The sequence below is a fragment of the Parambassis ranga genome, chromosome 9, assembly GCF_900634625.1.
Source record: "Parambassis ranga chromosome 9, fParRan2.1, whole genome shotgun sequence".
In the NCBI taxonomy this organism is placed as follows: domain Eukaryota; kingdom Metazoa; phylum Chordata; class Actinopteri; family Ambassidae; genus Parambassis; species Parambassis ranga.
Genome location: NC_041030.1, coordinates 2,187,941 through 2,204,926, shown reverse-complemented (window position 1 = coordinate 2,204,926; position 16,986 = coordinate 2,187,941). Strand labels below are relative to the sequence as shown.

At 42.7% G+C, this 16,986-nt stretch overlaps 1 protein-coding gene across 4 annotated transcripts; it reads left to right on the top strand.

Annotated features, from left to right (window-relative positions):
- Positions 1-947: 947 nt before the first annotated feature.
- Positions 948-16,799, top strand: msi1b (musashi RNA binding protein 1b). 4 transcript variants are annotated; one of them, XM_028415057.1, is made up of 15 exons: positions 948-1,214; positions 1,584-1,624; positions 1,996-2,077; positions 2,254-2,338; positions 6,795-6,836; positions 7,807-7,899; positions 10,665-10,713; positions 11,199-11,281; positions 11,363-11,480; positions 12,338-12,418; positions 13,158-13,214; positions 13,557-13,619; positions 14,188-14,342; positions 14,900-14,945; positions 15,081-16,799. In XM_028415057.1, the coding sequence occupies exons 1-14, from the start codon at positions 1,156-1,158 to the stop codon at positions 14,939-14,941; spliced, it is 1,050 nt and encodes a 349-aa protein (XP_028270858.1). In that variant the 5' UTR covers positions 948-1,155; the 3' UTR covers positions 14,942-14,945; positions 15,081-16,799. The 4 variants fall into 4 exon arrangements, with proteins under 4 accessions (XP_028270858.1, XP_028270857.1, XP_028270859.1 ...); XM_028415056.1 differs by having other exon boundaries at positions 949-1,214; positions 15,076-16,799; XM_028415058.1 differs by lacking the exon at positions 14,900-14,945 and having other exon boundaries at positions 949-1,214.
- The last annotated feature ends 187 nt before the right edge of the window (positions 16,800-16,986 follow it).

Genomic DNA, 16,986 nt, shown 5'->3' with positions numbered 1-16,986 from the left:
AGAAGTGGAAATAATATTTCATTTCTTAACAATAGAATTGAAACTGCAAGGCCTGGACCACAACATGACTGATGTCTGTATTTTTACCAGAGCAAATTAATGACACATGATGTTAATTTTCTGACCAAAAAAATACAATGTGCACTTACATGTCCTGGGATGTAGTGTCACAGATTATTTGTCTGTCAATGCAATCCTTTTGTCATTTGTGATGTTTGTTTTAAAAACTCCAAACCTGCTAGAAGATCATTATTGATAAGTTATCTGTGAAAATAGATTGTTTCTGATGACTCTTTTTTTGTCATTTGGAAATTAAGTGAAGCTAATCAACATAAAGCACAATTAGACCGGAAGTGAGGACATTCAGGTTTCATAATAAACGCGTGTAACAGGATAACTGTCTAATATAAGTTGAAACTTTTTTTCCCCACATTGAATATATACGGTAACTGTTGGCCTAAGAGAACTTGCGTAAATGTTAAGTTATTTGATAAAATGATGATGATTTTAATGTGTTATTTCCAATACATTGCGCTTCAGTTGCCTGATGTAGTCATATCTTCAACTTTTATGTAAAATATGTGTATTAACATTTTTATTTTTCATCAGAGTCCATCACTGGAGATACTACTACTGCCCATAGATCCCAGAAAATATCAACAAGCATGTTAGAGTAGCCTACATAAATAACCAGCCTATTTATTTACATTCGCCTTTTAATTGGTCTTTATTTAACCAACTTTAAATGATTATGCATTGGATAATGTTTGAAAGTTTACCTCACATTGATCAGTAACACTTTTGTTACTTTTACTCTTTACCAGTCCATTACAAAGGTCCAGAGGCTCTGTTCTTATGTAGGCTGATACCATCATGCTTTTACTTCGAAAGGCTGTACCGGAAGCAGTCAGGTTGCTGACGACAAATTTGACTCCAGAGCCGCGTGCCCCGGTGGTGGGACGAGAGTGCGACGGCAGCGGGGGACTGACTGGAGGAGGAGGAGGAGTCTGTCCCAGCCTGCATCTGGCCCGCTCCCCTCTCTGTCACCCCGGGCCAAACCCGCCCAGCTTCTCTCACTCACTCTCCGCTTGTTTCCCTGCACGGCTCGGCCCGGACACACACAGCACTCAGTCACACACAGCGCGAGGACACGGAATGGAGACGGAAGGGAGCCAGAGCAGCCTGTCCACCGCGGACTCCCCTCACGACCCCTGGTAATGGAAAAAACTTTGTTTTTTAAACTTTCTTTGGTACCTCTACACACACACACACACACACACACTCTCCCTCTTCTCTCTCTCACACACACACACACACACACACACACACACACTCACACACACTTACTCACACCTCAGAAACAAACCTGGTATTCTCCGAGGGGAGCCTGGTCTGCAGCCAGGCTCCCACACCTCCACACTGAGAGCCTTCATGTAAAATCAGAGATGACTCTCTGTAGCTTCAGGATGACTCTTTTAGAACCTCAAAAACTACTCTGTCATTACTGGGTCGCTGCATACATTAACCTGACTGAATCCGCTATGGGACTGAGTAAATATCAGTGTTTTCTCTTTTTTCCACAGCAAAATGTTCATCGGTGGACTCAGCTGGCAAACGACACAAGGTAAATCTTTTTCCACCAGTGGCTCTCCTAAAGCATGGCTTTAAAACCCTGGCATGGATTAGAGGGAACAAATAGAAAGTGTATTTCTAAACAGCCCTGTCTACATATTCAAATTTGTTTTCTCACTTTTTTAGAATTTTAAACCTGGCCCAGAATAAATAACCCAATTCAGACTTCAGATTCTTCAAAGCTCATTAAAACATTCAGGCTGCTGGAATGATTTGAAATTTCACGATTTTGAGTCTTTATCACAGCTAGTTTAATTTATCTAGTGACATAAATCTCAGCATCGTGAGTGTGTGGTCAAACTTTTTGTAACTTGTTATTAAAAAGTTGCTTCCTCACCTCTTCTTCCTCTTTGGTGTACCCAGAGGGTCTAAAGGAGTACTTCTGCAAGTATGGCGAGGTGAAGGAGTGTATGGTGATGCGAGATCCGGTTACTAAGCGCTCGAGGTAAGGGAGCCGTGTGTGTGTTAGCTTGGCTTTTACTTGTTGGAACTGAAAGTTTATCTGACCTCCATGATTCCTCACTGCTCATAACATATCATTACATGTCAACATCAGTTCCTGTGTCAGTAATACCTGCTCTCCTCCTCCTCCTCCTCCTCCCCTCCCCTTCATGTCTGCAGAGGGTTCGGATTCGTCACCTTTGTTGATCAGGCCGGCGTGGATAAAGTTTTGGCTCAAACCAGGCACGAGTTGGACTCAAAAACAGTGAGTTCTCTGTATTTACTTCCCACCACCGGCTAATCCCATTGCTCAGTGTTTGATTAGTGGATTTTCCAATAATCCGCTAGAGAAGTGTAACATTGCTACATTTCGGTGTGTTTCCACTGTGCTTCAACCGACGTCCGCGTCCACTGCCACACCTCAGATGTGAGCATGTTACATGATAAAGTCGACAGTGAGGACACATGGGAGAAAGTGCTCTCTCTCTCTCTCTCTCTCTCTCTCCTCACTTTAGCCAAACAGGCTAGTTGTTACCCAGTGTCAATTTCCATAGAAACAAGGGGAACTGGACGGGGGTGCATTTACTGCCAATCTTTGATTTGGCCTGGAGGAAGAAGAGTGAACTAAGACTTTCTTTTTGCTTTTTTTTTTTACCTCACCCCCCTTGTCCCTAAGGGTTTGAATTGAACCAAAAAAAAAAGTTTCTCAATGGAAGCAGCTAATGCAACCTGAAACCATCAAGGTGTGAAAGCAGCAACAATCACACTCCTGTAAGCTACCTGCTGATGGGACTGTGAGTGTTAGCCATGATAAGCATTCAGGGGCTTTTCACCTGTGTAAATCGTAACTTAAAATGTATTAATCGCCTGTGTTGTAGTGTGTGTGTGTGTGTGTCTTTTTGTCAGTAATGAATGTGGGCCTGTCTGGGAACAATGTGGCCCGTTGGTCGCCATAGGGACCACTGCCCCCGCCTCTCTCCTCAGTGGGAGTGGTGATGGAAGCGGGTTAGTGACTGTATTGAAATGAGGGGAGGCTATTTCTTCTTTTGTGCTCCGAAATGATGCACCTTCGCGAGTCTTACATAAGTGGAGGTGTTAAAGAAGGAAATGGAGGAGGAAGAAAAAAATTGGTTGTTTTTATGTTGAAGGTTTACCAGGAAATGAGAAATTTCTGGTATTATTATGAACCCAGAAATTAGCAGGAGTAGAAGTTGTTTGATAGAGAAATCAAACAGAATGTTTCTCTTTTTTTTTGGTTTCCCAAGTGCCCTGCTGCTTTAGTGTCACTTGCAGGCACGACAGCTATGACAAGTAGCGCCATCATGGTTGGACGCCACCAACTCGCCATGGGGTTTGTTTCCATAGTTACCCCCCCTCCTCCTTTCCACAGTTGAAGAATGGCTCTGTCACAAAAAGCAAAAAGATAACAATGCACATTATTTACAATTCTTTCTTGGATACCAGAAATCAAGACTGCATGAACAGCCGTGGGGACCTGAAGTCATGACACTGGTGGTTTATCCTCTGTGGATGAGCAACTTATTAAGTTTATTCATTGCAAACTTCATAGGCAACGATTCCTTTTTTTAAATTTGACTTTTCCTCTCACAGTGTGAGCGCATACGTTATCTTCGCACAGCCTCATGGGCCGTGGCAGGGGCCCTTGTGGCTGGCGCATGGGTGTGTCGGTGGTGTAGCGAGTGTGTGTGTGTGTTTGGCGTGGAGAGGGCTCAGTGATCAGCCACAGGGGTTGGATGGTGAGTAGAGTAGACCTTTTTAGACCGCTCACCCTGCCCCCTCTCTGCCTCTCTCTCCCTCTCTCTCTCTCCAATGCAGACAGGTTATCCTGTTAGAGAGGGGAGAGAAAAGTTCTCCAGTGGCAACAGAAAGAATGTGCCATGCTGTGACCGACTGAACCGCTCCGGCTCTGGAATTAACAGAGCTTTGCACAGCCGTGAGGCTAAAGAGCAAATACAGTGCTGCAGAGGAATTTATTGGTACTTATTGTGTTGAAGGACAGATGCGGTCCGGTTTTGACCAGTATAGCAAGGCAGGGTTTACTGTGATTTATGTAAGTGCTGCTGTGCTAAGTTGCCCCTCCAGCTTCCTATCTGTAAAGTTGGTGACGGCCGATGCAAACTGCACCCTTGTGGGACAAAGTTTCCATTCAACCACTGCTCTAAGGTGCACAGTGGAGAGATTTACAGCAAAGTCACACAGAGTAGCATCAGGCATGTTACCCCCTTAACCATTTCCATACTGTCCTGAGTGGAAAGAAAGAACTGCAGGAGGGGGTGGGGGCAGGATAACCCCATCTGTGATTACTATGGCTCTCCTAACTAATAGGATTGGAGTCAACAAGCTCGAGTTGTTCCTCAGAGATGTTGAGCACTGCCCAATCAGTATGTTGCACTGAATGTGTTCCCAGCTCAGACTGTGACAGGCAGTACACTCAGCCAACTGTTGCATAGCTGGGATGTAGTTGGTCAAAGGGGATTGCCCTGATTTCATAAACCTCTCTTGGAATTAGCTTCTTCCCTGTTACCTTGCTGTGAGTGCAGAAAGGTTCGACCTCTGAGGCCACAAAGCAACTTCACTCCACTTTAGATAGAGTTCATGACATGTAAAATCACTCTATTCTTTCACGTAAGTCAATATGAAAATATCTTTGTCCAGCTCTGGCTGCCAGACCAGTTGTGATGGTCTTTCTTATGTATGTAAATTGAGATTGTGGGTAAGTACAAATGTGAAAGCAGGTGAAACAGCTGAAGGCAACACAATTGTTTCTCATGAAACAAACACGGCCACTTTATCTGTTTAACGTCCACTATTTCCTCCCCACGGATGTGCTGTGTGCTGCCATGTGTTTGATTTTGTTTGTTTGTGTGTGTGTGTGTGTCTGTTTTTGAATGTGCACAGGAGTGTTGGACATCAGGAGGGTTGGTGACCGGAGGTGACTATCAGAGTAGTCTAGCCACCATATAGAAACTAAACAGTAGAATCTGCATCTGATCCTCCAGTCTTGGCCTATAGTCTTCTCACTCTGCTCTCTAGAACAGAAAACCAAAACAAACCAAAAAAGAAAAGCAAAGATTCACGGTGATGTAAACTCTTGTTAGAAACAACACTGTTACCCTTAACTCTGGTAAACGCATGTGGTTTACCATAGAGGCTCTAGCTCTCTATTGTAGTTCAACTCTACCCTCTCATGGTTACGGACTAATCTTAGCGCTGTACTGTCTCACCATCTGTTAGTGTAACAGCAGCAGTACAGTGTGGTGTAGTCTAGTTGTTCTCTAGCTCTGTTAGACCAGATACATAGACTAATATAGAGGTCTCAAATTCCAATTCTGCAGCCTGATTGCATCCTCATGGCATGGTGTGGTTCTCTCTCCAATCTTAACCTTAGTTATATTCATTGGGCTCATCTATATTATGTATCTGTTTTCATTGTTTGTTGATTTATATCAAAACTACTGAAAAAAATCTATCTTGTCCTGTCTCCTTGGAGTTAATATAAAGACCTGCAGGGCAGAGGAAGATCCAGATGACCTGAGTACAGGATGATGAATGGTGCCTGTTGTTGTCATCACTTCCCTAAAAAAAGGAGGAAAAACAAACAAGCAAACACAAACAAACAAACAAACAAACAAAAATATGGGGTGGATCTGCTGTCAGCATGAGCTGTGATTGACAGCCCGGTCTTCTTCTCCCTCCTCGTTTCTCTCACTCTCTTTCTGACACGCTTGTCCTCCATCCGCAGCTCTCCTCGCTGAGGTGAGGCGTGTTTGTGATTGTGGTGCCTGTGTGAGATTCCAGGAGATCACATGTCACACAGTGGTGACGAGAGAGGCTGAGGTTCACTGGACATTCCCAGGCATTTCACCTGAACACAGCTGCATGCACATACGCACACACAATGTGCACATACAAATATGTCATGGGTGCCTATGTGTACAGGGACCAGTGGAATAAAAGAACGGTCAAACACAAGTTGGCAGAAATGCGTGACTCTGGAACATATAGTTGCTTACACTCATACTAACACCTTTTTTTTCAGACCACAGCTGTTGTTTCTATATTATTACTGAATTGATTCGTCAGCTCATAGAAAATAAACTGACAGCTGTTTGGATAGGGGATCAATAATTTAAGCCATCTCAACTTTAGAACTTTCCATCGGCACTTATCAAATAAATAAATATATTTTAAAACAAACTTAAATTTTGTAGCAAATAACTATTTTTATGATCTCTGTGTTAGAATAGGAATAAAATAAACAAACAAATAAGCACAGAAAAAAAAATCACTTAATATACAGTATGTTGCAAACAGAAAAAAATGATTTGTTAATAAATGTGGCTGCTGGTAAAGTTAATTTTCCAAAACTGATTTTTCAGTAAATTAAAAAAAAAATTGTAAGATATATAAAGTATTTTTTCTAGACATAATATTAAGACCAGCTGAATAACCAGCTATCACACTGACAGCACTATAAAACTCACACTACAGTACTCAGTCTCAATGGATGGATTTACATTTCCTGCACCTTTATAAACGGTTGTGTTCTGCAAAAATAGGAACAAGTGCTGAGTTGTTAAAGAATGAAAGCTGAGGGCCTGATATAAGAGAGCACCAAGGGAAGGCGACAGGTTGCTGGTCACTCTGTGTGGCAGCACACCACTGACCGGTCCTCTCTTTCTCTGTATCCTCTCTTTTAGATTGATCCGAAGGTGGCGTTCCCCCGCAGAGCTCAGCCCAAGGTGAGTTGAACCCTGTCCTCATGTCGGGCATCGTTTGCAGCAGGTTTACACCGTGTGTGTGTTTCTGTGTGTCTGTGATCTGGGCTAATGCCTCATAATCTGATAAACAAGAGTACGACTGACATCACTGAGCTGTTATGTGAGCATATTGAAGAAAAACCTTTGGTACCTGAAAGCAGGTATTGATCATGACCTCTACACACTATTTGTGGTTATGCTCTGGAATTAATCCTTTTTAATGTTTTGTAATAAGAAGGTTCTGGGCCTTGTGTACACAACACATTTTAGCACAAATTTGCTATTCACTGTAACATTCCATAGCCACACTGTGACTTAATGATTTAATTTAGGTGAATGACACAAAATCAATCCATGATTGTATTTATCATGTATTTTGTAATATTGCCTTTAAAATGCTGATTTTTTTCACTTTGGACTATAACAGCTTGTGGTGTAAATCATGTGTAATATGTGATTAAAGGAAGTGACAGTGATAAAAAATGATAATAATAATAATTACAGGTGGAAAATATGCACCGCACACTAGATTGGCTTGGTGTTTGATGCAGGAAATAATGCTTGTGTATCATTATCTGGAAAAAGTTCTTCTCTTCATATGTGGCTTGTTCTGAGAACACACAGACACACACTAACAGTTATGTATGGCAGCTTTTGGATCTGTTTTTGGTTTGCTTAAATGTTACTCTTTAATATACTGGAGGAAGCACCTGTTGACCCGATGGGTTCATCTTTCCTGCCATTTTCCAGCTCCATTAGTGTTTAATATGTGGACAACTGTGGATTACTGTACTTTAATGTTAGAGTATGTTGAGGATCAGTGCTAATATAAGTAACATATTTTGATATTGGAAGTTGTTGTCAGATGTGTTACTGTGCTCCATATGTCCAGTTACAGCATTTGTTGCTTATAAAGTAGAAGAGTTCATCTGTGTTGTTTGTCTCCTTCTAGCTGGTGACTAGAACCAAGAAGATCTTTGTAGGCGGCCTGTCAGTGAACACAACCATCGAGGACGTCAAGCAGTACTTTGACCAGTTTGGGAAGGTGAGTGGTGTTTAACGGAGTGTTAAAGTTTCTGTCGTGTGGGACAGTTGACACACAAATTCACAAATTCGCTGTGAGTCAAGGCTGGAAGTGAAGGAGTTACTGCGAGGAGAGCATGAAAGGAGGGAGAGAAAAAGGGCTTGAGAAGAGTAGGAAGGGGAAAAATAATGAAGCTGAGAGGCTCCGGGAGCAGCAGGCGAAGTTAGGGGGGGACTGGAAGAGGGAGAGAGAGAGGGAGGTGGTGGTGTTGTGGGGGGAGAAAAGTTTTGTAGTGAGTGTGTGGTGATGGTGAAGAAGGAGGAGATTATCAGAATCTGAATTAATCTGATGTAACAGCTGCTCCTACCCACAACCCCCTCCTGGCCCGTTACCGTGGTGACCTGGCTTGCCTATTGTCCCCAAGTAATTCTGTGGGTAAGGGGTTTTGTTCTGAAGGAGGAGGGATGAGGTGGTGTTCGGGGGTGTTAGCGTGAGTGTGTTGAGTGGGGGTCAACTCAAGAGTTTAGTAACTATAGACGCAAGTCGCTTCATTCCTCAAACCCTTAAATGATATTTTCTTTAATTTCATATGTGTGGCTGTGTTTACTAGAAATATTTCTCTTAAACTTTTCACAAGTTTAGTTTTTATAGTTTATACAATTCTGGAAGGCAAAGAATAGATGATGGGCTGACAAAGGCATTGACAAGAGAGGGAGGGCCTTACTGGGAGAGGTCTGTGGAGGCATAAGAGAGGGAACTGGGGCAAAGATGGTGTGTGTGTGTGTGTGTGTGTGTGTGTGTGCTAGGGGTGGTGGTTATTGGGGGCCCTATACAAAGTTAGACAAATATTTTGTTAGTTTGTCCTGAAGTTATCTGCATACTGGACATGTATAAATTCTACACACATCGTTTAATGTAAAATAAAATGTGTGAATTACAGTAGGTTTCCTGTCTATTATGGTTGAGCGAAACAAAAAAACAAAAGACAACAACAAAAAATCAGCCACACGAATTCAGACACTGATGGTCAATCTTCACCTTAAGCCCATCAAACTTTTCAAAGTCGAAGATGCTAAGACTCTCGGTTGAGCCACCACGTTTCCGGCCGTGTGGCACTTTATTTTCCGTGCCAAAAGGTTTGGCCTCAAGTTTCCTTCTGCTCCCACCTCAATCATAACGTCTAGATGAATTTTTGCCGAGAGAGATATCGAGGGATGGACGGTGAAATGTAGGCTCCAGCCATCCATGGAAGTTCCTGATTAGACTGCCTCACTGGACCTTTTGTGTCCCGTCCTGGTGAGGACAAAGGAGCGCGGAGAGGGATGGGCAGAGGATAACAGGGAAGATGAGAGGTGGGGAAAAAAAATCAGAGGATGAGAGGGAATATTGTTTGGCTGGTACACCATTAAAATGCCCAGTGTTTGAAATATTGACCAGTGATGTACGTTTAACTCCTCGTCACATGCTTGTTATGTTTTGATTCTCTAGCAGGCATCATGGTTTGTCAGGATTGTGTTTTAAACCAGAGTGTGATTACTCTCACTAGACTGTTGACTTGTTGAATTTGTCTTCTGTTGGACTAAAGTGTGTAAGATCAAAAACATGATCAGGTAGTTGCGGGTACTGAGCAAATGTCAGGCTAGAAGTAAGCACTGACTTGGGAGTCAGACTAACAGGTCTCCTTTCATACTGACACTCCTCACCCACCTTTGACCTTTCTTTAGGCAAACTGCCCTTAGGGTTTAACACACATACACACTGTGCGGGCACTGACAGCCCTATGTGACTTTGGAAGATTATTCCATGGACCATATCCAGTAAACTTATTATAGACCAAGAGCACAGATTAATTTACCAAATGTTTATGTGTGTCTGAGTGCAGGCTGGAGTATACACATGTCAGCTTGTGACAAGAGGAGAAAAAGCACAGAGAAAGAGTAGTTCAACTTTGACATAAGAAGCTGTGTGTGTGTAGCATAGACACCTGTGTCTTTGCTCTATAAAGGGAGGCCGGGCCGAAGGGAGAGGTCAAAGGGAGAAGAGGAGGAGGAATTATGGCTGACTGTGCCAACAAACAAAGCCTCCAGGCCTCTTTGTTCTCGCTCTCCCTTTGTCTCTTCTTTTTCCTCCCTTTCCACTTTGACCCAATCTTTTTTCTTACCGTTCTCTCTCTTACAGGACTCTCTGTGCTCTCTTTCACTGTAGCTCCACCTGTCGCTATTCCTCTCACTATCAGCTCTCCCCTCTCATCGCGTCTCCACCTGCCCACAGTATTCACCTTTCTCGCTTGTGACTGGCTACTTTTTTGTGTGTCAGTGTTCCTCTCTTCGCGGCCCTCTTTGTCTCACTGGCACTCTCCCACCATTCATAAAGCATATTTGATGTTGGCCAGAGCTTCTTTTTTTTTATAAGGACTTTTTGTAGAGTTGCCACGGGAATGTCAAACTTTAGAGGAGAGAAAGGGGCTCTCTGTGAGAAGGATTGTGGACGGAACACTTAAGCAGACTTTTAATGCCATCCATTATGTCTGTCAGCCGTCTATATTGTAACGCCGTGGATTGTTGAACTGTATTTCAACATATTTTCCCGTCTTGGCTCCTTCGGCCTCCTCTTTGTAACCTGTCGCTCGTCTCCAGTCCCCCACCCCCTCCCTCTCCCTCCTCCTTTCTGTCCATCTGTTGCTGAGCCTCCCTGCAGAACTTGAGAAGGGCTGAGGTCAGGCAATATGCCGCGTGGCAAGAGAGTGAGCTCTGCGTAAAAAAACTGTGCTGTTTGTCTCCTCTTAGGTTGACGATGCCATGCTCATGTTCGACAAGACCACCAACAGACACAGAGGTGAGGCTGCCTGACCCTTCTCCCTGTCCATTCATTTCACAGGTCCCTGCCTTTCCTCCTATCCTCCTCTTCCTCGATTTGCTACTCTTCCTACCTTCCTGGGTGTCTATTGATCCCCCTCCGCTCCCCCCACCACGGGCCTGCTTCCTGTGGGCTGAGCTAGAGGAGACGAACGGGGCTAGTCTAATTAGCCAGTCCGTTAATCGGGATCAGGATAAAGCCTCCTTAAGCACCTCCTCCCCACCCTGGGATTGATCGATTATGACAGCCTACCAGCTTTACCCTGGCCTTCTGGCCAGGAGGGAGGGAAGAAAGGATGAGTGCAGAATAGCAGCATTGGAAGAGGGGGAGCGAATTTGTTAAGCGGCTATTACAGCTCTAATTACTGCAGACCACAGGCTGCACTACTGTACAGAAAGGCCTACTGTCTAGTTCCACCATGCTGTGTAAACTTCTATCACATGAACCTGCCTTGTTCCCCTCAGGGTTTGGCTTTGTAACGTTTGAGAACGAGGATGTGGTGGAGAAAGTTTGCGAGATCCACTTCCACGAGATCAACAACAAAATGGTGAGCAGGCCGACTCTTAAACAGCACTGTGCCACAAAGAAAGAGGCCAGGGGCACTGATTCTTCTCTCCTCTGGAAACAGGTGGAGTGTAAGAAAGCTCAGCCCAAGGAGGTGATGTCCCCCACTGGCTCGGCCAGGGGGCGTTCTCGGGTCATGCCCTATGGGATGGACGCCTTCATGCTGGGCATTGGTATGCTGGGTAAGTTAGTATTGATCAGGACAGGAAGGATACGGCTGCACACCTCAACCTCACAATAACTACTCAGGCTTTAAAGGCCACACGGCCTTAAAGGTCACATGGTGCCTCATGGGGAGAAAACTGACCACTCAAGTAGGCTGCTCGATTCAGCTTGTAATACTCCACCAGGAAGCTGTGATTATCTACAACATGATGGGACTGAACCAATAAACAGGATAAGGCTCTTCACATATGAAGGCAGTTTAAGTTGAAAACATAAGCAAAATAGAACCATTAGGGAAAAATATCCTGACTCTAAATATGTAATCAGCGTGTGTAAATTTGGTGGAATAACCCTTTAACATTTGTTTTCACATATGTTTTTATTGCACTCTAAACAACACTCAACTCACTTGCACCTGTTTGTTCATCTTATCTTTCTGTGTCAATGCTACCACCTACTGTTCAGTCTGAGAATTACCCAGCAGCCCCTCACCTCTTTAAGTTATCCCATGCAGGTGAAGGGTATGCCACCACACTGTGGAGTAACATAAAAAATAATAATACATTGCTTTATTATCTTTAGGTGCTCTTAGATAAGATTATTGTTATTATCCTGAGGTCAGTTCTCCAGGTGTCAAGTTGCATACAAAGAAAATCTCAGTGTAACGTGCACTGCTGAGAGTGAAACTGAAGACAATGACAGTAAGCTGCTCAGTCCTGTCCTCGTGAGGAAATCCAGACCACTGGTGTAGAATGTCTTCCACCTGCATGTCACAGATTTTACAAGGCTGTTATGTGGCAACACACATGTATGTGTGTAATTATCTTTAATCATTCCTTACATCCAGATATTAACAGCAAATGTTTCCCTACAGGTTATCCAGGCTTCCAGACTGCCACCTACACCAGTCGCAGCTACGCCGGCATCACTCCTGGATACACCTACCAGTTCCCTGGTAATCACAACAAGCTTACTGCACCACTCTCTGTCACATTCATTGAGAAATGCACACACAGCCATATTGACAATGAATGGTGCCTTTTTTTTAGAGTTTGTGTCAGTGGTTATTTGCAATGCAGTGAAAGCAGTGACAGTGGACATGAATGAACTTTAGCAAACATGACAAAAGTATTTATGCACCACCAGTTTTTGCAGGACACTTTAAACATGCCACATAATATGTTAAAAATGGCACCTTCTACATGTTGTGTGTAGCGCTGTGTATATCTATAAATGTGTTCTCAGACAGACACACTGTGCTCAAATACAAACATGTTTCCATAGAAGCATAATACAGAGAGTTAATGGCTGCTTGTAAATATCAGGGAGTGGAATTGCATCTGCTTAGCTTGTGTGTGTGTGCTTGCTAGCATGGTGGTGGATAATAGCGGAGTGTGTGATATAATTGCAATATGAGATCTTCACTGAAGGAAAGTTTCTTTTTGAATAATGAAATTGTTTGAATTGAATTTATCGTGTGTAATATTTTTTTTGCTATTCCAGAATTGTATATCATGTTGGAATCATCTCTCCATCCTTTAACTCCTGTTTACATTCCTCCAGTCTTGTGTGTGTGTGTGTGTGTGTGTGTGTGTGTGTGTGTGTGTGTACTTCCTCACCCGCTTTAATGTGTGTGTGTGTTGTCCTGGCGGTGGTGGTGTGTGTCTCACAGCACTCTGATGTTTCTGTTTTAGAGTTCCACTTAGAGAGGACTCCCCTTCTGACTTCACCCCACCCCCCTGAGCTCACAGGTCAGTCAGTCCCTCCTCTGGACTTTACAAGCAGCATGTTGTCAGTCTGCTACATGCCACGTTAGCATCAACACCTGATCACTCTGTGGTTTGCATGTTTGTGTTTGTCGGTCCTCCTCGGTTTTCTGTCTGAAGGCAGGATTGCTGACAGTAACAGGGAATGTTGTAATTGTCGTGTGATCCTCTGCTATCATCTATAATGTGTGTTTGTATGTACATCAGTTTTACTTTGTAAAATGTTCCTAAAGTTTGTGCGGCCATTGGAGTGAGGCCTTAAGTTGTGTTATGATTGTGTCATGTGTGAGATGTGTAACCAGGATCTTCTCTTCTCTGCTTCTTTAGCCATTCCTCTGACAGCATACGGACCAATGGCGGCAGCAGCAGCAGCTGCAGCAGTAGTCAGAGGTATAAACATCTTAATTTAAGTACAAGACTTACACAAATTCAACCCAGTCTCTAATTCCACTCCAAAGACCAACACCCACCCTTATGTCCAGTCCAGTCTCACAGTGCCTAAAGATGTCCATCATGTATATGTGCAGAGTACCCTGGTCCCCTTATTGTCTTGATTCCTTGGCTAATTTTGGTTTGTTGTCCTCAACAATGTTCACATCCTCATATTGTTTAGAGTCAGTGCAAAAGTCAAGACATTTTAATAAAAACTGCAAATTAGATTCAGGGCTGCTGATTGCTCTGATTGTCGTTGCCACCCCAGTAACCATGCTGCTAGCGTGGCTACGATGAGACAGAAGATGATAGAAATTACTTGAAATCCTTATAGGTTAGAAAAATTTCCATTTTAATGTGGTAAGCCCTCTTTATTAATCTAGTCAGCGTCCTCTTAACTGTGGCTGTTACTGTAGGCTTTAATGTAGAAGATAATGTGTCTGTCCCTACCTAAAAAACAGTCATTTAATCCTATTAACAGATGTGGACAATACAATAATAATAATAAAAATGTTTTTTCTTTCAGGCTCCACTCCGTCTCGCTCTGCTGGATTTTTAGGTACAAGCAGCCCGGGTCCGATGGCAGACCTTTACGGAACAGCTAGTCAGGAGTCAGCTGTCAGCAGTTACCTCAGCGCTGCTAGCCCCGCCCCGAGCACTGGGTTCAGCCATAGTTTGGGGGTGAGTTATTGTTGCTGCTGATTATGTGTGCAGGTTTGTTTATACATCTTGTCCGCATAACTAAAGCTGCGTGGCTGTTACTTTTAAATGTTATATTTATCTGCACTGCTTATTTAACTCTGGTACAATATTGCATGATGAATAAGTCGAGATGGTTGCTACCATCACTTTTTGATCAAATGTGCTCAAACTGGCACGTCCAAGTTTGACCTAAGCTTTGCTGATTTTTGCTTCAGACTGACATAAAAGAAAAAAAAGGTGTGCTGCTTAAACTGCTGTTTTAAAAGTTCCTGCCACTGATATTGATTATTGCTTTTTCTGTTCTGTAAAATAACACAAGAAGTGGAAGTAAGCGGCCATAATGTGTGTGTCTGATTCTGATTTTTGCCTTCTTATTTGAATTTCGGGATGTTTTTTTATTCCAATGAACACTGCAGCCGGTGTTTTCACTGATTATCACCTTCAGGGCAAAAGAATGAATACAATCAGTAATGTTACAATAGATGAAATCTAGCTCTGCATTTTGTCTAACAACCTTTGCATGCTTGCTCCCACAGGGCCCTTTGATTGCCACGGCCTTCACTAACGGCTATCACTGAGAGTGTGAGTCAGTCCTGGCGCTAGCTGTCACCTTTATGTATAACACATATATATATATATATATATATATATATATGAGACTGTTTTGGTGTTACCTAACATGTGAGTAATCCAGCTGCTTCCTGTGTGTCAGTGCAGACCTGTAGACTGAGAGCTGGAAGGAGTTGAAGCTGCTTTGGAGCTGATCTGGCCTGTCTCTGTCCAGTCCACATCTCCGGCTGAACCTTGACCCCCCACACACACACACACACACACACACACACACACTGGTGTCAGCCACATCCTGTCGAGGCCTACTGACAGCTTATTGGAAAAAATAACTTCACGAGAGCAGTGAAACCTGCTCCTTTACATACATACATACATACATACATGTACTAGCAACACTTTCAGATGCTGTATTTCCTTGTGTTTTTATGTTCTGTTTCACCTTGCTGTTTTTGCGATGGCTGCGTTATTGAATCTGTTTTGGCTGTGTTTTATTGGGTTGTTTGACCTCTTTAACCAGATCTCTCTGAGATGAGTGGAGTTCAGTCTCCATGTGACGCCTGCTTGAAGGTCAGGAGTTGTATATGTACTGGAAAACTGTATATTTGTCACTAGTTCATACTGAATTTTAACATTCGGGATTAATACTATTTCTTGAAAATGTGTCACGAAGTGTATATCTCGGTAGGTCTTTAACACTAATATTGGTAAGACGATAAAGTCATTAGTCACAGTTACAGAATAGATCTTCATGAGGTGTACAAATGATGTAAAATACTGTAAATATGACTGGTTTCTGGGTGGGAGGGTTCGACTCCTTTTTGTGTCTGGGAGGTTTTGGAGAATTGGTACGTTTGCTTCTTTCATTAATCCTCATGTGTTGGAGAGCTTGAGTGTTACGTATGATAATTTCACATGGAGGTCAAGAACATTTCTGTCTATGTTAGACCAGCCATATACCATACTTCTCTGCAGGCGTTTTATGACGGAAGTGTCAAGCTGGTCTGCCTCAGAGATGAAACACTCTGAGTGCGAGAGGCTGAATCTGGAACAACACTTACTACTTTTTTGGAAGACGAGGGTGTGAAGACACTCCTCTGTCAGGAGAGGGGGGGAAAAAACATGCTGTTTTTCTTACTTTATCATATTGTTGTTTTAACTGTGATTTTTCAATATGTCATGATTGTGAAGGAAAATGAAGGACTAGTGTTGAGGAGCATGTCTATGACTGGTTTCCTCTGCAGGTCGTGTTGATGTTTGTGTGAGCCTGTCATATGGTTTTATACACATTGGTGTATTGCTGTTTTTTTTTGGGGGGGGGGGGCAGGGATGGTACCTCAGTTGCAAATGTGAAGTTTTAATCTGACTGTTTTTTTTTTATTATTATTACATTAACATACATGTCAAAGTGTGGATGGTTGGACCTTTGAGAAATGTGGTTTTCCAACAGGAAAGGTAGGGGGTCTTATTAACTCTTGTTTACCTGTCTTACCCCCTCCATCCATCACTGCATATCCACTGGAGGTCACAGACTGTAGCAATGTGACAGCTATTTTTAGACCAAAACAATTCTTCTCAGAGCTTCTAGGATGTTGCACTGGTCGATCACGATAAATGTCTTTTTCTTTTCGAATGTTAGCTCAAGAACAAAGCACTCTCAAACCACAAAGTACCAGGTTTTACATTTTGATACACACACACTGCTCTGAGCTCAGATGGTATGTCATACTTTGATGCTGATTTCACTGAAAAATAACAATCTTGTCAACACTGTAACATTTTTCTGATTTTCTTTTTCCTGTCATGTTTATTCCTTTGGAGAAAAAAAAACTTTTTAAAATTCCTAATAAATTATTTTAAAACATTCCACTTTTGTGTCCTGTTGACTTCTTTATGTTTTAAAATTAGAATACAAATAAAAATAATGATAAAAATGCATATTTTGCTAAAAGACAAAAACAACTAACACACTGAAAAAGCTCATTTTTAGCTTTAGTGATAAAGGTTTCAGAGGTTTTTGGGACTTTTTATTGTTGGTATTAAGGTGCAAGAGGAA

Bases quoted from the DNA above. Each gene is read 5' to 3' on its own strand.
- msi1b (XM_028415057.1), top strand. From the start codon at position 1,156: ATGGAGACGGAAGGGAGCCAGAGCAGCCTGTCCACCGCGGACTCCCCT. The intron at 1,215-1,583 runs GTAATGGAAAAA...TTTTTTCCACAG, and splicing joins GACTCCCCTCACGACCCCTG to CAAAATGTTCATCGGTGGAC. The intron at 10,714-11,198 runs GTGAGGCTGCCT...TGTTCCCCTCAG, and splicing joins GACCACCAACAGACACAGAG to GGTTTGGCTTTGTAACGTTT.